The 22,361-nt window shown below is 41.6% G+C and overlaps 2 protein-coding genes and 1 non-coding gene across 4 annotated transcripts in view; 1 reads left to right on the forward strand and 2 right to left on the reverse strand.

Moving 5' to 3' along the window:
• Window positions 1–203: 203 nt before the first annotated feature.
• On the reverse strand, window positions 204–2,254 carry gatc (glutamyl-tRNA amidotransferase subunit C). Its single transcript, XM_075469050.1, has 5 exons — window positions 1,883–2,254; window positions 1,749–1,799; window positions 981–1,150; window positions 799–902; window positions 204–670 (listed from the first exon to the last, which is right to left on the reverse strand). Exons 1-5 carry the CDS (start codon window positions 2,084–2,086, stop codon window positions 609–611), a joined length of 591 nt encoding a protein of 196 aa, XP_075325165.1. The 5' UTR covers window positions 2,087–2,254; the 3' UTR covers window positions 204–608.
• A 358-nt stretch (window positions 2,255–2,612) lies between these two features.
• On the forward strand, window positions 2,613–2,685 carry trnak-uuu (transfer RNA lysine (anticodon UUU)). The gene has a single exon. It is a non-coding gene; the product is annotated as a tRNA-Lys (tRNA).
• An 808-nt stretch (window positions 2,686–3,493) lies between these two features.
• The window catches only part of sgsm1a (small G protein signaling modulator 1a), a 34,273-nt gene continuing 15,405 nt past the window's right edge, over window positions 3,494–22,361 (reverse strand). Inside the window, exons 4-26 of one of the 2 annotated variants that reach the window (XM_075468004.1) lie at window positions 19,695–19,857; window positions 19,261–19,413; window positions 19,102–19,169; window positions 17,415–17,560; window positions 16,864–17,001; window positions 16,521–16,645; window positions 15,846–15,913; window positions 15,521–15,684; window positions 15,018–15,153; window positions 14,860–14,922; window positions 14,241–14,370; window positions 13,737–13,801; window positions 13,472–13,617; window positions 11,815–11,943; window positions 11,533–11,715; window positions 11,150–11,221; window positions 9,732–10,892; window positions 9,381–9,505; window positions 8,719–8,801; window positions 8,476–8,585; window positions 8,272–8,368; window positions 6,642–6,809; window positions 3,494–5,204 (exon numbers count right to left, since the gene is read on the reverse strand). In XM_075468004.1, coding sequence (XP_075324119.1) covers window positions 5,116–5,204; window positions 6,642–6,809; window positions 8,272–8,368; window positions 8,476–8,585; window positions 8,719–8,801; window positions 9,381–9,505; window positions 9,732–10,892; window positions 11,150–11,221; window positions 11,533–11,715; window positions 11,815–11,943; window positions 13,472–13,617; window positions 13,737–13,801; window positions 14,241–14,370; window positions 14,860–14,922; window positions 15,018–15,153; window positions 15,521–15,684; window positions 15,846–15,913; window positions 16,521–16,645; window positions 16,864–17,001; window positions 17,415–17,560; window positions 19,102–19,169; window positions 19,261–19,413; window positions 19,695–19,857 — 3,782 coding nt within the window. In that variant the 3' untranslated portion in view covers window positions 3,494–5,115. The remainder of the gene's footprint in view (window positions 5,205–6,641; window positions 6,810–8,271; window positions 8,369–8,475; window positions 8,586–8,718; window positions 8,802–9,380; window positions 9,506–9,731; window positions 10,893–11,149; window positions 11,222–11,532; window positions 11,716–11,814; window positions 11,944–13,471; window positions 13,618–13,736; window positions 13,802–14,240; window positions 14,371–14,859; window positions 14,923–15,017; window positions 15,154–15,520; window positions 15,685–15,845; window positions 15,914–16,520; window positions 16,646–16,863; window positions 17,002–17,414; window positions 17,561–19,101; window positions 19,170–19,260; window positions 19,414–19,694; window positions 19,858–22,361) is intronic. The other variant, XM_075468005.1, reaches the window with a different exon arrangement.

The following is a 22,361-nucleotide window of genomic DNA, read 5'->3' on the forward strand; positions in this document are numbered from 1 at the left end:
CAAGTACAGAGACGTCATCGACAAAAAAGTAGATAAAACCATCAAAACACATGGTCTCCGTTACAGTTTCCCTCATGGCTTAAACCTTTATGGTCGTGTTAAATCTTTACGTTGGTGTAGCACCTACAAAGACTAAATGTAGGGTCAAGAGGGGATTTATGAGAGCAAACGAGACAGAAAAAAATCCATAATAGGCAAATGAGTTCCTTTTTCTCATCTTTATTTCAGAGAGTACTTTAGAGCATCCCTGTAGTAGGAATGCTCACCGCATGCATTCAGCAAAGGTAACAGAGGAAATGGAGTTAAAGTACAACAGAGCATAAGTAGAGATACATGTTTGAACATTGTACTTCCATCACCCTGACACCTCATACCTGTTGTCAACACAGTGCTGACTCACTTTTGTGTAAATGATACTGAAACGCAAATGAAACTGAAACTCCATAAAAGGACGTGGAAGCTTTTGATGGTTTCTATGGCTGAACCCTGAACAATACAGTCCAAAGTCCCAACCGACGCTTTTGATACATACTGTAGATCATTATAGACATTTACACTCTTCTAATACAAAAACACGTCAATAAATATTAATTACACATTGTAAAACATCAAAACTCCGAGTGCTTCAGCATTGCAGTCCTCTCCTCCCTTTTAGGTAGAGGAATATTTCCTGTGGAAAGAAAAGAGGTGTTTGCAATGATTCTGCAGTTACAAATCAAAACAGGACGAAAAAACGTGCACTAAAATCTTTCATTCATTTATTACGTAGACAAAGATCACACTCGGGTGTTTCTTTACCTGGCGGCGCAACAAAATACTCTTCAACCGTGTTTTTTGAGAGCTGAAGCAGCTGCTCAGCACAACCGCCTTCCATCGCTGTGTCTTCCCTCAGGTACAGAGCCCTGAACAGATCAACAAAAAGCTTTATACTATTCACTTCTTATTAGGTCAATTTGTTCTAATAACCATCTGCAGAGTACCTGTCCTCCAGAACCGAATCCATCGGTTCAACCCCCGACGTGTCAACAACGTGAAGCTGGTCCGCAAACCGTATGGCCTTCTCCAAACAGTCCAGTCCCTGCTTGGTGCGGAAATCAACCAAGGTCAGTCGCTCCAGCTTGTCCACCAGGTCAGCAGGGATTTTGGTCGGCTGTGAGGTCAAAGGTGTGTTGTTTAGAAATCCATGAGTGACAGGTTCCCCCATTATCGCTTGGAATTTCACAACAAATCAAAAGCATATGTGACATTTTTGTGAAGAAAAAAACCCCCCAAACATTTATTTTTTCTATATTTATTGCCAAGAAATGTCTGGAGAGTCACGGTCAAATGGAAAAGAAAACGCGCTCATTACTCAACCTCAATCTGATGCATTTCATACCAAATTCTTCTTTTTGTTTCTTTGTGAACCTTTGAAACTGGTTTGAGAGAAAAGAAAGTACACCCTCATGCAATGCTAAGGTTTTTAATTGATCAGGGGATTTATCTGGTCATAATGAAGTAAAGCCTCAGAAAACCAACAGTACGCGACATATTACACCGAATTCTTTATTGAACGAAACCGAGCCAAAATGCAGAAAGGGTGTGGGCAAAACGTACCGCTTCCAAATGAAGTAAGCTAGTCAGATGCACTTGTCTGATTGATCATCAGCAGGTGTGAATTGTCCAACATATATCACTGATTTCAAGACTACAACTCATCACTTGAGTACTGTACTGTGTTTCCATATATCCAGTTATTAGGACATTACCGGAGGAAGCTGGTTCTCTGGTACTGGTTCCCATGTTGCAAACTTTGGGACCTGTAGAAAATAACCCAGTTATGATAAGTTACTGATGTGTACTGGCTACTGACATGTTGCGCACGGATAGATATTTATCTCACCTTAGGATTATGTGGCTGAGAACTGAACGCACAAGTTACATTGGAGGTGTGCTTTTGCAGGCAGCTAATGCTACCTCTGCGGTGACGGGTCCCCACGTTTGTTACCGAGCATATGTCGTTTGTCAACAAGTCTAATGAAGGCCGTAGTACTCTCAGTGGCGCGCGACGGCGCGTGCGGGAGACAGCGAGACAAAACGCTGACATCTTTGACACGTTTAACTAGCCAGCTTTGTTGCATAAAAAAATCACAAGCTTTCCGTCTTTTTACCACAAAGGTCAACTCTTAGCTAAACTAGCTTCTCATGGATTTAGCAGCTAACGTAGGCTACTGAGGGAGGAGGAGCTGGAGGAGGCGGGCCGAGAGGGGCCGAGAGGGGCCGAGCATAGATATATTATGTCTATGGGGCCGAGAGGAAGCGAGAGGGCGGAGGACTCCATTTACTTCCTTGTTTGTTGACATGTCACAACACTCACGCTGTGTGCGTTTGCTGATTAAATATGGGGAGAGTGTCTTGAATTTTGAGCTCTGTTGTCATATTTTTGACATGTTACATAACACTGTATGACTGCTCCGTTGACACAGGCGTGTGGTAAACAACGTTTAAAAAACTTATCAACATGTAAAATACATGTCTAGATACATGTTTTTTTTTATATCTTACCCTATTTTGATTATGAGGGGGAGACCAAGAAACCACAAGGAAGACAGACTGTGGTACTCAGTCCGACTGCCCGGATAGCTCAGTCGGTAGAGCATCAGACTTTTAATCTGAGGGTCCAGGGTTCAAGTCCCTGTTCGGGCGCAACATTTTTTTTTAAAGATTAAAATTCTTGCTTATTCCCAGTCAAATCTAACTCTGTTGACAAGAATCTAATTTCTCATACAGCTTACATTATATATTGTGTGCATCGAACGTATTTCTCCCACCCAATGCAGGACACCATCAGTGCACTAAGCAGCTCCTTCAGTGACAGAGGCCTTCACACCAAGTGTGTGAAGGAGAGATATCGTAGGTCCTTCCTTTCTGATTGTCAGACTGCTTAACAATCAGTCAGATACTGTGAAATAAGATAAAATGTGCAATAACCACTATTACACTGTGCAATTCAATAGCCCATGTACAACTACTGCTACTACTATCTGCTGTTGTGTGTTTCTATTGTTTTTCTTTATCTTATCTTTCTCCTGGGCTAATGATCTTTCTTGCTGCTGTAACAATGGGAATTTCCCCATTGTGGGACAATAAAGGGAAATCTGATCTAATCTACTGTATATTACAAATGACCTTTTTGACTTGATAGTGCTAACCACATGAAATAAGTAAGTGTGTGAGCAAAGTTATCAAAGTGAATCATAACATAAATATCAATACCAAATGTATTGCAAACACAAAAATATAGCTGTATTATATTAATTTAGATAATTAATTGATTAATATCAGTTCAGAGAAAGGAAAAAAGAAAACCCCAGGCAGGTGCGGAAATGAAAACTAGCTTTCTTTTGTAAATTAATGTACATGCTTATGTTTACCAACCTTCTACATTTATGGTTTATTCCTCATTCTTTAGTATCAGTTTGACTAAAAATAGTAAAACGCACGTTACACTATGTTTTGGAAAAATATTGATTCCATTTTTATTTTTCATAACAAGAACATATACCATTCAACATATAGATATATGAACTACGAGTATATAATCTGGTAAATTGAAAGCACACATTTAGAGCTGGCCACAAAATAAAAATATCAGCTTTACAAACAAAGCAGCATCTGAATGAGAAAAATAATGAATAAATAAATAAATAAACAAATTATTAAATACATAAATACTTTGGCATATACAGGTTACAATGAATTAAAAATAGGCTTTATGACAGCAGTTACCATTCACAAAGAAACACTTATGTTGAATGCCATATTCGTGAAACAACACTCGAACTACTGACTGGAGTTTTAGGCTATGAATGACTGGCACAAGTGTCGGTAACTTGGACCAAGGGTGAAAGCCTGACCAATATCTGCCGAAACATCAAAATAGTTCACCTCACAACATCAGATCATTGGCAGTTCACACTGAAAACGTGTCTTACTGTACCTTTCCTTTTCCATCTCTCGGTTTAAGCCACCGTTGTACCAAAGAATCTGAAGAACGTCTCATTTGGTCACCAAAAAATGTTGCAACTGCCTCATCTGATCTGCCCATTTGATCATCATTTATAATCCAATAATCAAAATCTGATTTAGCAAGCAGCCACCAGACAATACAAGAAAATGCAATAATCAAAATGAATAAACCCGACACTTTCTAAAATATACAGAGGTTCACTGGATAATGCAAAACAGCTCACAAGGATGATCAAATTAGGCTTGTTTTACATATATATATATGTATATATATATATATACATATATATATATATAAATCTGCCCAGACATCCATTAGCCACTCAAATATTAGGTTATGATAAATAAAATGTGATGTATTCGTTATTTGAACAAATCTTTCCTCTAAGGACACAACAATTCATACATAATTAGACAATTGGCAGACAAGTCAGTTCAATAACAATGAAAACACTGTATTAAATCAATTAAATGGTGCTAAAAGCTAAATCATTCTGAAGTTTGCATGCTCAACAGAACAGTTTAGGTTACATATCAGGCTACCAGCCAGTCTTCTGAATTAGTGTGTGAAAATTAATTAGATTTTTTTTGTAAGTAAACAATATTAAAAAAAAATGTGCAGACATTCATTAAGGGATAACTTATTGATATATTTATTTTCTTAAACTTGTTGGCTATCAAAATAATTCATATAAACTACTATCCCATAAATATAGTCTCTGGCTGAATTCAGATTTGGGGTTTTTGGCTTGAAATGTGCAACTAGAACTTCTTTTTCTCAAAGTGCATTCGGATTAACATTGACACTTGAGGGATTTTTAAGAAAATCGTTAAGAAATCAAGAGTTTCTTAGTCACACCTGCTTTCACTTAAGCATACAACAAATATTAAGCTTGATATTTCGATATACCTGCTGACAGAACAAATAACACAGAGGATACAGTCAATAAGGCTCATAGCAGCAAACTGTGATTGTGAAGGCTTTCTGTAGTGTGTCTGTGTGTGTGTGTGTGTGTGTGTGTGTGTGTGTGGTCGTGTGTATTTCAGTCTTGTGCTGCTACAGCCTTTCACGCTTTACTAAGAAGGAAAACAGGGCAAACGGCACATTCACTTGTTCTCGATCAGCATCTGCACCTTGCACACCAGATCCCTGGCCACGGTCAAAATCTGCTTGATGTTGTGGCGCTCGGCCATTTCTGAAAGGCAAGAGACAGTCAAGTTGAATGTTTTTAACCGCTAGAAAGAGTTAAAGCAATCGCATGTCTGACTGAACTGACGGAGTCCTGTAAGTTCAAAAGTAAAAACTAATTAGCAACAGTGCCTGCAAGAGGTTTTTTTTTTGAGCACATTATAACAGAGCAAACCAGGGTTTAATTAAAAAGTATGTGTGGGTACATCGAATCCTTGAGGTTTGTTTGGTTAAACAGAGACAATAACAGTGACTCATTGTGCTCAACTATCAAAACTCATCCTATCAAAACCTGTTTAACTGAAAAACAATTAAAAGTGAATTTACGCTGGAACACTCACGGTGAAGAAAAGATATCATAGCTGGTACCTGCTGCTAAACTGTAAAATAACCTTGAGCTCTACAGATAAGAGACACTTGAGTGAGTTTTGAAATACAATGATTATTCTTGTCCTCAACACAAGGCCGGAGGGAGATATCGAAATACTCCCGACGTCTCCCTTCAGCCTGATTAAAACTGAGAGAGCACAGAGAGCAAATGGTACAATGCCACCATTGTTACAGAATCTGTCCTGAAGATTCTCAGCTACAACCCCCACGCAGCAGAGACGAAAACACCACAAAGGCAGGATTTAGTCAATGTGCCAATGTTGGCAGCCTCTTAAAAAATGTGTGATTTTGTTCTGGGTGGAATGGGTTGATAAATTCAAACATCACCAAAATTCTCAGGTCCAAATGATGTTCCCGCTGATAAGAGATGGCTTTCATTAAGCTTTTCAGCCACCACTGAAGCGACAGCAGTGCTTACTGAACACACTGTAATTTCACAACCAATTATGTTTGCTGGACACTACTTCAGGTTCCAAAGCATTAAAATCAGTGGTACTGTACCCATTTAGTATTGTGCCTCCACATAGTTCTAGTTCTCTAATTTATAACCTCAGCCTAAAGATCATCTCAGACTTTTTTTAAGATTTGAAAATGACTTTTGTGCTCATGGATGGCTGCTTCCCTGTCTGGAAAAACAACTGAGCTAATAAAAGTTATCATCAATGCTGATAGAGAAACTGCTAGAAAAATACTGAATACCTGTCCTGCAGCGATAACTCTTAAATCTACATGTTATTTGGAGCCATTTGAAGAATATGCAGTTAAGCACGTCTAGAAAGCAAGAAATCAGTTTCTGTGTGGACTAACAATAACACCTTGTGCGTAATAACCTCATACCAAACATGGACAAAATGTCCTCACGTAAATTCCAAGAGACCTTTATCCAGATTAATTGGCTAATAGAGCTACAAGAGATAGTTTAGAAAGAGAAACTCTGTTAAATTCTTGATTAATTCAAGTTGAGTTCTTTTCCAAAGCATCTTCATTTTTCGTGACAAATGTTATTGGGCAACACTGTGTGAGTGAACATCTCCTGGAAAGTGCTGTGTTTTACCATTGAAGAACTTAATGATGTCTGTGAAGTCCATGTTGTTCTCCAGGATGATGTCCCTGTACATTTCCACCAGTGCCAGGGCTATGAAGAGGACAAAGTGACTTGAGGAGACGTACTTGGCTGCCCAGATGGTTTCCCAGACTGCAAACACGTCATCATACACCAACTCTGGAACACGAAGAAACAGAAGTTTGGCGAGGTTGTTGGTGTCAGGCCAACATCCGCATATATCCATATAACGGGAGTGAACGGGGCATAGACAATGCAGCCTCTAAATAAGGCATTAGCTGTCTTTATTTCACCAATACTTTAAGACAAATAAATGAATGAACGTGTACCATTGCACTGTTAGCTCATAGCTGCCGTATTGTTGTTATTGGGGCTATCGGGGGGCTTATGGGAGTTTTCTACGTATTTCATGCCAGAAATAAGGTCCAAGTTAAAAAAAAAAAAAAAACTTCTCATTTAAGCTTGCCAGTCAACTCCTCCTCGGTTTGCTTCCTGATCTTCACACTCACTGACTTTGCTGCAATCCTGCTAAGGGCTCAGGGATGTCCCACCGTCAGATCGTCAAGCATTTTCAATGTCATTTTGTGCCCTTTCTGAGAGACCAAATAGTTGCAGACTTTGCAGCAGGACACTGCCCATAGTTTATTTCAAAATGGGTAAAACTACAAAGTTTGTACAAAATGTACACAAGCCATCCATGGATGATGAAGGGAAGAAATTACATTTATGTGTGAGCGACAGCATGACTGCTGATTGGTTGATATTGAATGTGTAACTGTACAGTTATTTGTTTTTGAAGGGAAACATCTGCATTGGATTTATCGTGTCCATGGCTTTCCTGATATCAGTTGGTTTATTAAAATGTATAAATGCCACAAACAGAGTGACTGGTAGATGTGGAATAAATTGATGCCTCAAACGCATACTGGAGGCGTGGCTTTCTTTTTTCATGTTTTTCTCGTTAATTCAAAGCACCTCCTTTTGTTAGAATGGTCCTCCTTTATAAAAAACATTTAAAGTCCTCATAAATGCACACACTCGAGCAGCTGCGTGTGCTTAATGATTAGGCCGAAGGGATGTTTTGGAGCTTTTTCTTTGACTTGATCTCAGCAGCATGGTGAGTCTGCCTGTTGAGTTTCAGGTTCTTGAACCCTTTTGAGTTGGCAAAGTTTCTGTCTGCTTGTCAGCCTGCCCCCTGTGTGTATGTGAATTTTGCTACCAACTTTAAACGTAAACATCTCAAAGTTAAAACGGTATCAGTGCTCAAGAATTTGGGTGGGAGGAGAGTCTGTGGAGCTATCAGTGAAGAGAGATAAGTGAGGAAGCAGGTGTCCGGTCGGGAGGGAAAGCAGATATGTTGAAATCTATGAGAGGAAGTCCACAGAGAACGTGGCTGTACTGAGATCATCAACGGTTAAACCCTAAGTATAAAGCATGCTGAATTGTAGTGTTAGTTTATGCTGTGACCCCAAACTCCAGCAAAATGATTTCTAAAAATGCAAATGAAGGTTTTAATGACTGCACGTGTTTCCGAGTGATTTGATATCTCAGTCACAAACAGAGCTGAAAAGCAAACCTCACCCCAAAATGCACGAACACCGTAACACTTTGCCATCACTACCTCGCTTGAAGTCTAGGAGAAACCAGCGGTAGCAGAAGTAGAAGTGGGTGTAGTCTCCGTTTTGGTGCATAAGCTCAAACAGCTCAGAATCCAGGATCTTTACCGAGAGCAGATCAGGGGAGATTAAGGACAAAAAAAGAGAAAAGGTAGTGCGAGTAGGTAATCAACGGATTTACGGCATGTGTAAAACGGGTGCTTTGTTACCTGGATGAGAGAACGCATGTTTGCAAAGTGAGTATCCATCGCCCCTCCGTGAGGAAAATTTTGATTCATTCTCTTCATGAGTTCAGTGAAACAGCTGAAAGCCAGCGCCTCTGAAAGGAGGACAGAGCTGGAGTGAGAAAGTGAGCGCACCAACTCTCCTCCGTTGTTCCATCAATAACTGTAAAAATACACCAAATGTCAGAGAACCAGGGAAGTAAATAGCGACTACAATAGTTGACTCACCGTCATCCAAAATGACTAGAAGTGGAGCCAGCAGGTCACACATTCCCTGTACATATCCGATGTCAAGGTGCTTCCAGATATAGCTGTATACATTCAACCAAGAGAGTGGAGCATCAACCATCTCCAAATTTAGAGGCGTTTCCACATATCCTTTCCACTATCTATTCAGCAATTATCAAGGCAACTATGTTTGAAGTCTAAAATTACAGCTAATGAGCACGCTGCTCATACTTGTAAATATGCATCTGGACCAGTAGGATCCTAGTTAATGCACTAGGGGGCCAAACAATGACACCTTCGTTTAATCCAAGACTGAAAGGGAAAAAGAGATCTAAGAATATGAGTGAAAGAAATATTTTTGAAAACAAAGACCAAACTTAACCTGCATTGGGCATTTAAACTAAAACCGAAGAAGGTCCATTGTTTCATACATTATGACTTTATTGTCTGTTTTGGTTTTTTTAAATGGAGACTGACCATCACCAAACTCCCATTCAGATTTCTGACACTGAGTGTCTAATTTGCTCAACTAAACAAAACAAAATACGCAACAAAATGAACAAACTGCATTTAGGAGTTTAAGTATTATTATATATCAAACAATCGTGAACAGATTTTAATCTCATTATTCCATTATGTCCCTGCAGGTGTCAGTGTTTTACCTGCACATAATGTTGCGCAGCTTCTCCAGGTTGGCGGGAGTGAAGTACCAGTAGTTCCTGTCACAGCGCTGGACGTCCTTGTCAATACGGTGCAGATTGAGTGTATACAAGTCTAAAAGTTCTTGCTGAAACAAATAAAAGTAATAACAAACTCATAATAAAGCTGATCCCACGGAAGATGAATTAACGATTCTCAAACTTTTTATCACATGCCCCCTTCAGAAGACAGGAAAAGTTCCCAACCCTCCACCCCAAAATCTTTTACCAATATTTGCCTTCTCGGGGGGTCGTGACCCAGTTTAAGAAGCGCTACCACAAACATATTTAATCTTTTAAAACCTTCATGCATACAGAGTAAGCGCTCCCAGACGATTCTCCAGAGGCCACTTCGGTCTTTGTGTTTTCAGACGTGGAGTCAAATGGAGGGTAAAGGCTGTCCATCTCCGGCTCCGACGGGTTGGACTCGGTGCCCTCAGGACTGAGCTTTCCCTCCTTCTGCCTGAGCTCCATGTGAAGGGCCGTGTCCTCAACGGAGGACAAGGTTTCACAATGTCCCTTCCTGCTCCAAGGCACCATGGAAACTTTGGCTTTGGGGATCTCCTCCATCTCTATGGCTGAGGGAGACTCGTCGGACTCGGTCATGACCTGAGTCTTTTCCGTCTGAGAGGAGCAGCAGGCTCCTCTTGTTTCAGACGCTGTTGTGTCTGCGGAGAGAACAAGATTCTTCTCCACTTCAGGAGCCTCTGGGCCTTTGAATATTTTGTCTTTCTCTTGCGTCTGCAAAACCTCTGTACTCTTCGATTTATCTATTTCTTTAATCTTTTTCACATTTGTTTCTTCAAGTTTGGAAGCATGTTCAATAACAACCGCCACTTCTTTTTGACGATTTTCTTCAACGTCTTCTCCTTTGAATTGTGTGGCCGTTGCTGTTACTGTCATGGTATTCTCATCGGGCACTTCTTTTCCTGGTTCCAGTGACTGTGAAGGTTTAATTTCTTTCAATTTTGTATCAAGGCTTTTATCTTCAAAACTGGTTCCCTCTATTTGAACAGTTTCTGACCGAGTACTTTCTTGTGTTTCAGTGGGGAAACTTGTCTCTTTTTTGTCCAAGTTCTCATCTTTCACATCAGTCTTTGTCTTTTTTGCAGTCTTGGTACCATCAAGTGCTTTTTCCTCTTCCTCCCCTCTATCTTGCTCTTCACCTATCACCTGGGTGTCCATTCTCTCTGTCAGAGCTTCACTCTCTCCCCCTACGGCTTTGACAGAGCTCTGTGATGCTTGAGGCACAGCGACACATCTCTGGGTTGCGTCAGGTGCAGAGCTGTCCTCTGTGCTGAAGGAGCCATCCGACAGGCCAGAGGTGATGGAGAAGTTTCGGGAGGAAGGATGTCCGGAGTCAGGGGAGCTTGTCTCGTTCTGCAGAGCTCCATTGGGCATCTTGGGCATCTGTTTGGCCTCTTCGTTCTTGGTTTCCAACTCAATCTGATCCACCTCCTCTACAGATTCAAACACCTGAAAGAACAAGCCAAAGGGAAGCAGACTACTCCAGGGAAAGGGATGGGAGGATGCATGGAAGGATGTAAAGAACTAACAGGAGAGAGAATGCAGCAATGAGGAGTAATGGATCAAAATGTCAAGATTTCATGCATTACTTGAGTTATATAATTAGATTTGTGACATAAAAGATCAAGATATTAGCATTTTGAATACTCATATATGTCATATTTAGTTGTTTTGCAGGTTGTAACGGGATGAGTTTTTTTTTATACCTGAGTGCTGCTGCTGGAATCACTCTGCAGGCGAGCCAGACTCTGCCTGTCTGAGCTCGTGGAGGACTGGGACTGCATTTAAGAGAAAAATGTACAATCATATTTTACTTAATACATGTCTTTATGTGTTCTGCTCATTGCACCAAGAGAGCAGTCCAAACCAAAGCAGCAGCCACAGTTAGTTCTTGGCACAGGTGATGCTCCAAATGATCTTTGTAAAGAACTTAAGATGTACGGTATGACATCTGGTGTGCTAATTCCTCATCTCTACGAGCAACGGTATGACATGATTTTAATCCTTTTACTACCAAACAATATCAGGCCTTGTACCTGTGAGTGAACGTTTCGCTGTCATTAGCCTTTGTGTATGTGTTGCGGCGTACCTCATTGCTCACTGTAGAATCATGATGGATCATCCTCTGAGTGGAACTGTCCATGCTCGCCCCAGACGAGCACTTTGCCAGTGCGACAGCGTGCTGCTCTTTCTCTCGCTGACGGACGATCTCCTCACAGCCCAGCCACTCACTCATGGTCTGCTGATAGCACACTCGGATTTGTTTATCCACCTGCGGTAAAAGGTGAGGAACTTCGTTTCTCAGTGATTCAAAAGGAGAATTTCTCTGAAGCAAAACAAAAGTCATAGAGGAAAACAAAACAAAACAAACCTCTTTCCTCTCAGTCTCTGCCATTCCAAAAGTGTAATGACCCAGGAGGAAAGGCCACACCTCTTTACGCAGCGAGGGTTCCACACCACCGAAGTAGACCAGACGGAGCAGCTCCTGCTCCTTGTATGCCTGAGGATGGAAGAAATAACTTTAATGTATTCAGTGGTTGCCTTTTGATAAAGATGCACATACATACTGGCCTAACACTGACATTAGCCAATATTCAGCTTGTTGGCTGCAACCGGCCTATCAGCCAATAGGATGACATCAGCTGATGGCAGTGGCTAATATTCATCTGCTGTATTTTTTATATTTTTTATTTTTTTGGGGGGCATAAAATAATTTGTTGGACCATGTGGGTCTTGAAAAGTAATTGAGTTGGCAATGGTTTAACAGGCTAAAATGTGTTTTAAAGCAGTTATTTATCCATTTGTTGCTGTGAACCGTTATAATAAGGCTTTTTGATCAAATTGTATGACAGAATTTCTACTAATTCAAAGAGAGGGTGATAAAGGGTGGAAAAGCTAATCAGTTATTTTTTCATAAAGCATAGATTTTTTTTTGTTTCTCTGGCAATTTAAAGGTAGTGAAAGCTCTTTTTACAAACCCACACTGGAGTCCAAAATGTTCTAGAGATGTTTGGCATGTGAGAATACAAATGTTAGAGTATTCGCTCCAGGCTTCTTGTGAGGATTTTTTTCCTAGCTCCCAAGTACAATCTCTGAAACATCAGCGGATGAGCCAGTGTACGAAAGTGTCAGCAAATATTTTGCAGCATTGGCTTCCATTGCGTAAGTGAGTGTTCGTGTGTGCTGGTAAGTTTGTTGACCAGTATGCTGATTTCCTGTCGCTCCCTGCTATTGTGGATATGTGCAGTACTCATATCAACACAGGAGAGAGCCTCATCTACTACTGTCAACGTGTCGTAAAGAAAACAAAGTGATTTCCACAGCGTGATTCCTGCATGACATGCAGCCTCCACGGCGCTGTAGACACCTGTTCCCCTGCACCCCCACCACTCACATCTCCAACAAACAGCCTCCCACTGTGATGTGCCTCCCAACAGTAACTGAGGAAAACGAGCCGATAAAGTTGTCCACACGTTCTCCTGAACATCTCCAGTGTTTGTGTGTGAAAGTGGCTTTAATGAAGCCACTTGTTAGCTTTAATGTCAGTATTGTCACTGCCTCAGAATTTCATTATCAGTGTATAGCTTCCTTTTGATCAGTCTTTGTATTTTGACTCCTTGTTTAAGAATGACAATTCCTCCCATGCATTGATAAGTCTGCCAATGGTGAAGTGGCTCTTTCAGTAATGATCAAAGCCTGCATTTCTATCATTTGTAAAGGCAAAAAAAACATTTAAATCTTTGGAAATAAACAATTTCTCATACTCCATCAAACTCTAATCAACCCCACATAAACATTATTAATATCCAAATGAACTGCAGATGTGGTCGTCATGTCAGATTCGCATTAGCCGTTAGCCACGCTTCATGCACACTGTTGTGGGACCAACTATTTGTGAGCTGCATGATTAGCAGCGGATGAATGCGGTTGAGACAGGAGACTGACAAAGTGAGGTGCATGTGTGTGAGAGTGTGGACAGCGTTCTGCCAGCAGTTACTGTGAACTGTGTTGACACCAGTGATGCTTACTGTGCAGTCCTGGAGGAATCTCTGCCACACGTCAGCGGTGAGCCCTCGGTAGGCGTCACAGGGCACGTCAGGCGCCACGATGGTGTGATTGACGAGAGCAGAGAGGTGCGTACGCACAGTGGACAGGTGACGGCAGTACGCCAGCCCTGATTGACGATACAGTTAATTATCTAATCCCGCTGCTATGGCAAGTGATCATTATAATACTGCATGTCACACGTTTTAATTGTGACCGTGAAAAGATAATCAAAAAGCAATTACATACAGCCATAAAATGCCCTGGAGATGATCTGATATTTCATGTTGTCGCACAGCAGCTTCAAAGGAGTCCTGCAGAAAGATGTAGCACATATTATTTTACGTGTGTTGTGGAAACACTGCGGCTTTACAAAGGTATCGAGCTCTCTTTCGCAAGAAAGCCATCACTAAACTGCCACTAAACCAATCGTCTCATGCATGTGATTTATACACTTTATCTGATGTAAGGCTTACTATAGGGTTAAGGCTGACCTTTAATCAGATGATAAACCATTGTGCTGTCATACAGAGAAAATGAGCCTGGCAGCTTTTTTTTCTACCATGATTATCACCTTCTTCACCGAACACATCCTCATTCTGGTGAGTTAAATGTCACATAATTGTCCTCAGATGGTTACGAGGTATCATTTTTTCATCGCCAGTTTCCTCAGCATTATTGAGGATATCAGGTTAGAGAGTATCTTTGCTGCCTTCAGAGGTTCATCAAATCTTTGATTGGTTTGTTTCTCACCTCTCATGGTTGCACCCCTTGTGTGTCGCCCCATTAGAGAAGTTGCCCTGAGAGCAGGAAGAACACGACGACTTCCTGAGAGTGGGGTGCCACATCAAGGCTCCCTGATCCATCAGATCTGGAGGAGTCACTGCACGCAAAAACACCCACCCTCATTATCACTTTAAAGTGGTATTCTGCCCGGGCTTTCAAGAATTCCTACATTTGCAGAGCTGTAAACAACTTTTGCACAAGCAGAGTTTTGATCAGTCGTGACCTGCTTAAAGCAATTGTTTGCTTTATTCCCGTTAGAGCAAAGACAAAAGCAGCTGAACAATTGAAAAATAGCAAGGAGCCTTCATTGTTATTACATTATTAGAAAAGAGATCAATGGAGAAAGAGCCCTTTTCAATTTAGCAGCCATATTTGATCAATCAACCCATCAGCTGTAAAAAGGCATTCAAAAAGTTACTTCATCATGATGCAGTAAGAAAGCTGTTAGACAATGTGGATTTAATAATGAAGCACATCGATAAACTTTGCCAAAGGCACAAGTCAGGCCAGGAGGATATTAGATTTAAGGAATTCAAGCAAGGCAAGCTGACAGATGGACAGAGAAGCCAAGGTGTGACAGTGTTACAGCTGCTTCCAGTGAGTGAGGGGAATTCTTCATGGCAGGACCTCTTGGGTACAACCAGGGTCCCTGTTTTGGAGGAACATTTTCATCAAAATGCAACATTCTGGAGAGGCTTGCTGGCCACTGCTCATGTAAAATTGCTTCTCAGGAAGGAAACCCACCAAACTCTGACTGGCTGTTTGGAAAGATGATGCGGAAGACATAGTCTGCGGCTTCGTCCTCCTCTTTGTCTGAGACTGAGTCTGTGGATCCAGATCCCAGTGGTACCCTCTTCCTGAGTTTAGGAAACACCTTCCCCTGCAGACAAAAAAAAAAAAAGCCCAGTTATATCACCCTCATGTTGAGATGTTTGTGTGAGTAAGCCTATTGATCATGTCTGAATATGTATGGCCAGTTTTCAGCTTTCACTAGTTGCAGGTAAAAAGCTGCTCATGATCTCACAAAAACATGTATTCATTTAATAAGACACCTATTGTGTGGTGGCACTAAGAGAAACACAGGCCACACTTCCATCTCTGTCACTGCATAATACGTCAATGAGGCAAATGGATTGATTTCAAAGTCCAAATTTCTTAATTAAAAAAAGCTGACTTACCATTCAGATGACATTTTCTGGTAGAATGCATGCTATATGTTTGCACTGTGACTAAAAAAAAGTGCCGACCTTTCCCCTCTGGGACCAGAGTGGAGGGTCTAGTTGGCCATGAGGAAGCAGGCCGTTCTCCAGGCAGGAAAGGAACTGGAGCAAATGGCCTCCTCTGGGGAAGCGAAGTGGAGGTCGCTGGATCCCATCCTGACTGACCAGCACCACTGTTCCCCCACTGTCCACTGGAGGAGATAGATGTATGGGTGGGGATTTCTTTATCTTATTGTTCATTATTCCATTTTACTGGGTCTAATTGCACTTAATTTCAAAACAGGACAGCAACTGTTAAAATAATGAGTTAAATAATGAGTCAACATTGTGGTATGAAGTAAAGGCTTTTTACCTTGTTGATGACAGTGCAAGTAAACTATCTCCTCCAAAGGGATTGTCATAGCATAGTCCCAGTATACGCTGAAAAACAACAAATGAAATAAGTAGTTCTTAAAGCTGCAAACCCCAGTCTAGTGTTTGGAAATTAGGCCTTAAGCTAAACGTTGAAAAGAAATAAATAGAAAAATCCAGTTGGAATTTTAAAGTAAAGATTTCTAGAGAAATACATTTTTTGCCTAATAAGAGAGCACTTGACAGCGGGCACAATAACACGAAGGCACAGTTGCCTAAAATCGATTTCTGTGGTGAGAGAAACCATGCGCAGACACTAGAACATGACATGGTTTGCTAGTTTGAGAGATGTCTGACAGGGTCTCAGTCAATAAACCATCTGTTGGGCACTGGTGTGGTGAAAATAAGCCTCATCAGATCAGCAGCATTTATTCAGTGCACTGAGCCCCTGAGCAACAGACAAACACGCTGCATTATTCAGTAACACTCGGGTGTTACTCAAACGGCTCAGTGAACAAGAAAAGAAACAAAGCAGTGCTTGCGTGACTTTGTGGAGCCACTTTACATGTTAGTTTATCTTGGGATGAGAGCGATGATTTACATCATCAGATGTAGGCTTTTTAGGCACAGTCACCATAATCATAGCAACCCAGTTGCGTGTGGGTCATTTTTTCACCTGTGTTCATAGTCCAAGTCTCCAACAGAGCCATTCATAAGTTGATTGGGTGTCCACTTCAGCGTCATGAGGTCAGCAGTCTGGTGCAGAGAGAGGTAACCTGGGATGGCCTCCATGTCATCCCTCTGGACAGCCACCAGGACGGTTTTTATTGAAAGAAAGAAGTGAGGATATACTTTTAAGCGTATAGGCTAGTCAGTTTGAGAGGAAATATGACTGGAATATGTGACAGCTGTTCAGAGATGAACATTAAGAACATTAATTGAACATTAAGATGCTGCATCCAGATTAACATGTTATGAAGTATTCCTTGGGTCGTCCTGACGAGGACTCAGACAGTTACCGGCTGCACAAGCACGTTGTTCTTGCCGAACAGCAGCGTCGCCCTGTTGTTTTGATGCAGTGACTCCACATAGTCACGGGCCGATGGTGAGGGGGAGGGCCGTTCATCCATGCTGCTGCTGGAGTGTCGCTTCTGGATCTGCATGGCACAGACACAAACAACATCCCACCTGATAAAAACTGATGAATAACACTTGCTCGTTCATTCATGTGCACCAATGCAGCCACACGAGTTCCTGATGCCAAAGGGCAGTCTCGTTTTGCTGGGAATACACACGCACACGGAGCCCATGTCCACACAACCGTAAAGAGCATTGTTGTGTGTAAGACAGGCCAAGTTGACCTGTCTAGCTGACGACTGAACTAAAGAGAAGGTCTAAGATACACTCTGTTCTCTCTCCTGGGACGCAGTGTGCTTTACTTAATGCATCTCAGATGTGAATGTCTGCCAGTGCATGCAAGCTAATCTATCAGAGTAAAAGCATACACAAGGGATAGAATAAAAAAATGAAAAATTGAGGCTCACTCTTCATGGCCAGATTTCACACTCACACATAGTGCAGGCCTCTTGGTGGGAGAATCCTGTCTGCAGTGACCACTATGGATACGATGTCTTTGCACCAACTCATCAGCAGACGGGTCTGTCCAGAAATGATCAGCCGTCTTCATCTTTGTGTACTCCAAAGCACAAGGTCCGACTGTCACAGGGCAGCAGCACAGTTAAGACAGAGCCAATGCAATCAGCTTCAGATTATCTTAAACATCATTTTTCTTAGGGCATTTTTTAAAATAAAGGTCAATTTTTTTTCGAGATGTCCAATAAAAGGCCTCAGATAATCTACCCAATGTTTCAAGAGAAAATACAAAGAATTGTAAAGAAATGTAGTTCGCAATCCATTTGACGGAGGTGCTTGCTGAGGTAGGCAGCAGTGCTCATCAGCAGGGCCTCTGACTTTGGCATCCGCCATTCCAACATCCCACCATTCCGACATCCAACCAGTCTGACATCCCACCATTCCGACATCAAACCAGTCTGACATCCCACCATTCCGACATCAAACCAGTCTGACATCCCACCATTCTGACATCCAACCAGTCTGACATACCGCTATTCCGACATGCAAACGTCCCACCATTCCGACAAGGCTTTCCATAAAAAAGGAAATGTGCGTTACTCAACAGCTGAGTCCGTTCTTTCTGTTCATGCATTCTACATGTTTTAAGACATGTGTACACATGTGATACAGTCTTTAAAAGCGTAATTAAAAACCCAAAGTCTCGGCATCCGAAGGAGGAGATGTCTTGAACGGGAAGCAGACCCGATGCCACTTGTTGCAACTTTAGAAAATTGAATCCAGGAATAAACGGCATACAAAACATGGACCAAAAACGGCTTCATAATAATATGCGCAAAATATGCACAAAAGTCCAAAAGAAACGAGAGTTAACTAAAAACTAACTAAACAACATGAAATGGTCAAAATTGGTGTTTTATGCATGCCTCTGTACGTCTGGCACATGCGTCTTGGGGCTCTCCCACGTTGGTTTGTGGATGAAAGCTGTATGTTCAGCTCCCCTTACATGTAAAAACAATCTCTACATGACATTTTGGTTGGCAAAATCCACAGAAAAGATGTCTTTTGTCCATGCTCTCAATCATTACGCATGGATCTTTCCCACCGCCATAAAAACAGGCTATTAAAGGAATTGTCAGAAAGGCGGGATGTTTAAAAAAAATAAAACATACCGTCATTCCGACCATAGCAGGAAAAAAGTGTCGGAATGACGGGACGTTTGATAAAAAAATGCCATTCCGACAATTTGAGGCGGACTGGTGGGATGTCGGAATGTTAGCATGTAACCAACTTTGGTACTGTGGAAAAAACTGTCTCGTTCCTCAGTGTGAAATGGGTAAAAAGCCATGTCCTTCTCGTTGCATTGGACTTCCACTGCTTGTCTGCTGCATTTCGTTCAGTCATTCTATTGTTCTTGTCAAGAGTAAAAGTAAAAAAACACAACCACGCCTGCTATAAGCAGGGAACTCACTTTCAGTACACATTCCACTAAGATGAAAAGGTCGTTTTCAATTCTATAAGGAAAAATAGGATACCATAATGCCCTTGTTCTTCTCTACATGCTTCCAAATGATGGTGTTATATTTTCATGAAAACCACAATGTAGGAAATGATATTAGATTAAAGGTAATCACACAACTGCTTACAGTGTCACATATTATTACCTAGCAATGACGCAAGTATAGGTCCATCTACAGGGTCCATTAGAAAAGCTTCTTTTTCGTAGTATTTACTGGAAGACAATTATGAAAAGGGAGATTTTGAAGTAGTACAGACACCTTGTAACACAGTTTAACAGAGCATCATTTGTCCTCTCAACACACCTACTGTTCTCCACCAAGTAGTGGACAATCTTGTCCAGCACTTTATCAAACAGAGCGGTCCGGATCCACAGGCTCTTCACTCCCTGGGGGTTGAGGCTGGGGAGTCGCGGCATTTTACGAAGGCTGTCCTGACTTTGCAAGCTTTGACTTCGCCTGCAGAAAGAAAGAAACAACAAAAAAAGAAAAGGTACTGGTACTTTATCTATTAAAAATTCCTCAGACAGCATCTGCAACAAGCTAACAGCAATAATGATTCATGTTTCCAAAAAGCCTATTCACATGAATTATTTACAAGCTTTTTCCATGAAAAGGCAAAACAGCCCTTCACACAGAAAGCAATTTATTTCCATTGTTGGGACAATCAACCAGGCTTTGATGAGAGCTTTGAAGTCTGCTACGATGTGAGAGAACAGGCTGGGATGTATGCATCTCACTTTGTCTCGATGATCTGCTCAAGCTCCTGGGCCTTTCTGCACATCTCCTCAGCTGGGGGGAAGCTTTTTCCCACTTTCATGAAGAGTGCTGCTATCTTGTTGCTACGCAGAAAGCCAGCTGCTCGCCGTTTTAGCCCATGCAGAACACATGCCTCCACTGCAGCTGTGCGGACACAAATATGAGGTTGGAAAAATTAGTTACTTAGTATTCACCCTCCAATTAGCTTCGTTTTGGTCTTCGCCACCTGCTGGGGAATACTACCAAATTCTTACACAACATATGCTGCTATGGCAGTACAACCAAAACAATGAGCTTTAGGATGCCAACTGCTAATCTGAGGTATCACGTAATTGTGACACAGGCAACTAATATGAACCAATAATGCAGATTTGTCGTCAAATATTTTCTTACATATAGCATGTTATACATTCATTTCAGCTAAGTTTCAGATGTTCCACCAAGATAAGCGACACGCTCTCAACACATAACAATGCATAACATGAAAGATGAGTCGGGTATTTCATCACGTCCTCATTTTAGCTGAGCACATCTCTGCACATGTTGAGACTGTTGTGCAGAACATGTTTTAATGAGAAACAGCTACAGCTCTTTCGGCTAAATCAAGCCATTTGAACATGTCCACAGGAAATTTCCGGTTGTTGCTTTCTCTATTGAGAACTGCATTTTACTGAAGTTTCTATCCTTTTCCATCGATTCGAATATTCGCTTAATCATATAAGCAGTAAGCAGTACTGGACACACGAGTCGATGACATGTTGACACACATTACTTGACTGTGGCAAAGACCAGACACCCTGCCTTCCTCTTAGGGCTATGTGGCAGTGCCTGGAGCTGTGTTGACATTTGAATCTTCTGTCAGGTCTAATCCTGTGGCTCCGTTCACATAGGGTCAGGGTGAAGGCAGGGGTTGTCATGGCAACCCCTGTTGATGGTGCGATCCAGCTCCGAGAGAGATGAGCAGCAGGGAGGGGCAGCTATGACTCTTGAGTATCACGATCTCTCCCCCTCCACTGCCGTCGCTCCAACAAACACAACTTATTTTTTCCCTCCAATCTGTTGCTCTTTCTAAAAAAAACAAATCATTTATCATTTATTTCCTTCCTCCTCCCCTCCTGCATGTTTAAGCTCCTCGTTTCATATCATAAAAGAGCAAGAAGGTAAATGTCAGAACAGAGCGGCACAGTAAAAGGTCTCGACATAAAGTACACGCTTTATGCTCTGAGAACATCTCCTATATGTGGTCTCAGATGGCAAAATGCAAAGAATGAAAGTCATAAACCTCGCCCCCTTTCAAAGCTACCGCCTGTTTAACCTACAATTCAATTCAGAAAGTTCTCTGTCACAGTCTCTGACACTGCAGTGAAAAGAAAATGACCAAGAGCATCAGTGGACGTGCTACAAAATTAAAAAAACTGAACAAAAACAAAACACGTCTTTACATTTTTCTAATTGACAGGAAACTCAACGTATTTCCTAAATTGAACTTAAATTACACAATTATAACAATAAATCACAAGTGTCAGTCAAAATTGTTACACTGAACATGTGCATTGTGTGCACAGAATAATTGATCTATCGAGTCCCACCTGGTGGAAACAGCTAATGACAGAAAGTGTCTAATTATCCTCCATCTGGGGCAACTGAGAGCATAACAGTGTGCTGTCACCATCATGCAGCTGGCCAACACCTCACTCACAATAGCCACGAAGACACCAACACAAGATCTTATAGATAGTCCGGAGAGGATCACTTGACAGCCAAACGAATGAATTACAAAATGTCCTTCGATTATATTTTTTATCTAAAGCTGACAAGCTGACAGCTCACAAACACAATATCTAAGAATCTATAAACACAGTGTGTGTCATAAAAGACCATGATACAGGTGTTTCTCCCGATTACATAAATGACGATTAGTGAAGGAGGTGGCTAAGTGTAGGTGAGGTGGGGATGGTAGAGAGCGTGTGTGGCAGCCCCTGTGGTGACTGCTGTGCAGGCCTCGTGCCACACGGTCATATATGCATCCATTTTCTGTACACCTGCTTTATCCCATTCAGGGTCCCAGGGGGCCTGGAGCATGTCCCTGCTGTCGAAGGACAAGAGGCTGAGTACATACTGGACAAGCCGCCAGTCAATCAGAGGACTTAACAGTCATGTGTTCAACATCAAATGTTTGCTGAAGTGATCCGATGGGGAAATTTTCCCAGTATTAAATCATTTTTTGCACTGTCTTGTTCAATTAAGAACTGCAATGAAAACTGAAAATTAACTAATGTGGGTGACACTAAAAGAAATCAGGACATTGAGGGATATTGAGGGAAAAGGAAAGTAAGAGTCTCCGGAATCTGTCACTTAAACCATCTTAGCCCATCACCCATGGCCTTTCATCCACGCTGCGTCCTCCGTAACAGAACAAAACTAGCTCTGAGCATCACACCCTCTCCTCTGCACCCTGCAGTTATGATGATGAGTCATTGCTGTATTCTCAATAGTTCCTTAACCAAGTCGAGAGCAAAGGCGGAGCAATTTTGAGCTTTATATATCTGTTCATCAGAGAGTCTATTTGCAGGATTGCACAAAAGCTCCCAGGCAAAATTCCATGAAGCGCAAACAAAAAAAGAAATCCATTCCAGTTTACATTTGAT

This window comes from Odontesthes bonariensis, chromosome 6, assembly GCF_027942865.1.
Source record: "Odontesthes bonariensis isolate fOdoBon6 chromosome 6, fOdoBon6.hap1, whole genome shotgun sequence".
Classification (NCBI taxonomy): Eukaryota; Metazoa; Chordata; class Actinopteri; order Atheriniformes; family Atherinopsidae; genus Odontesthes; species Odontesthes bonariensis.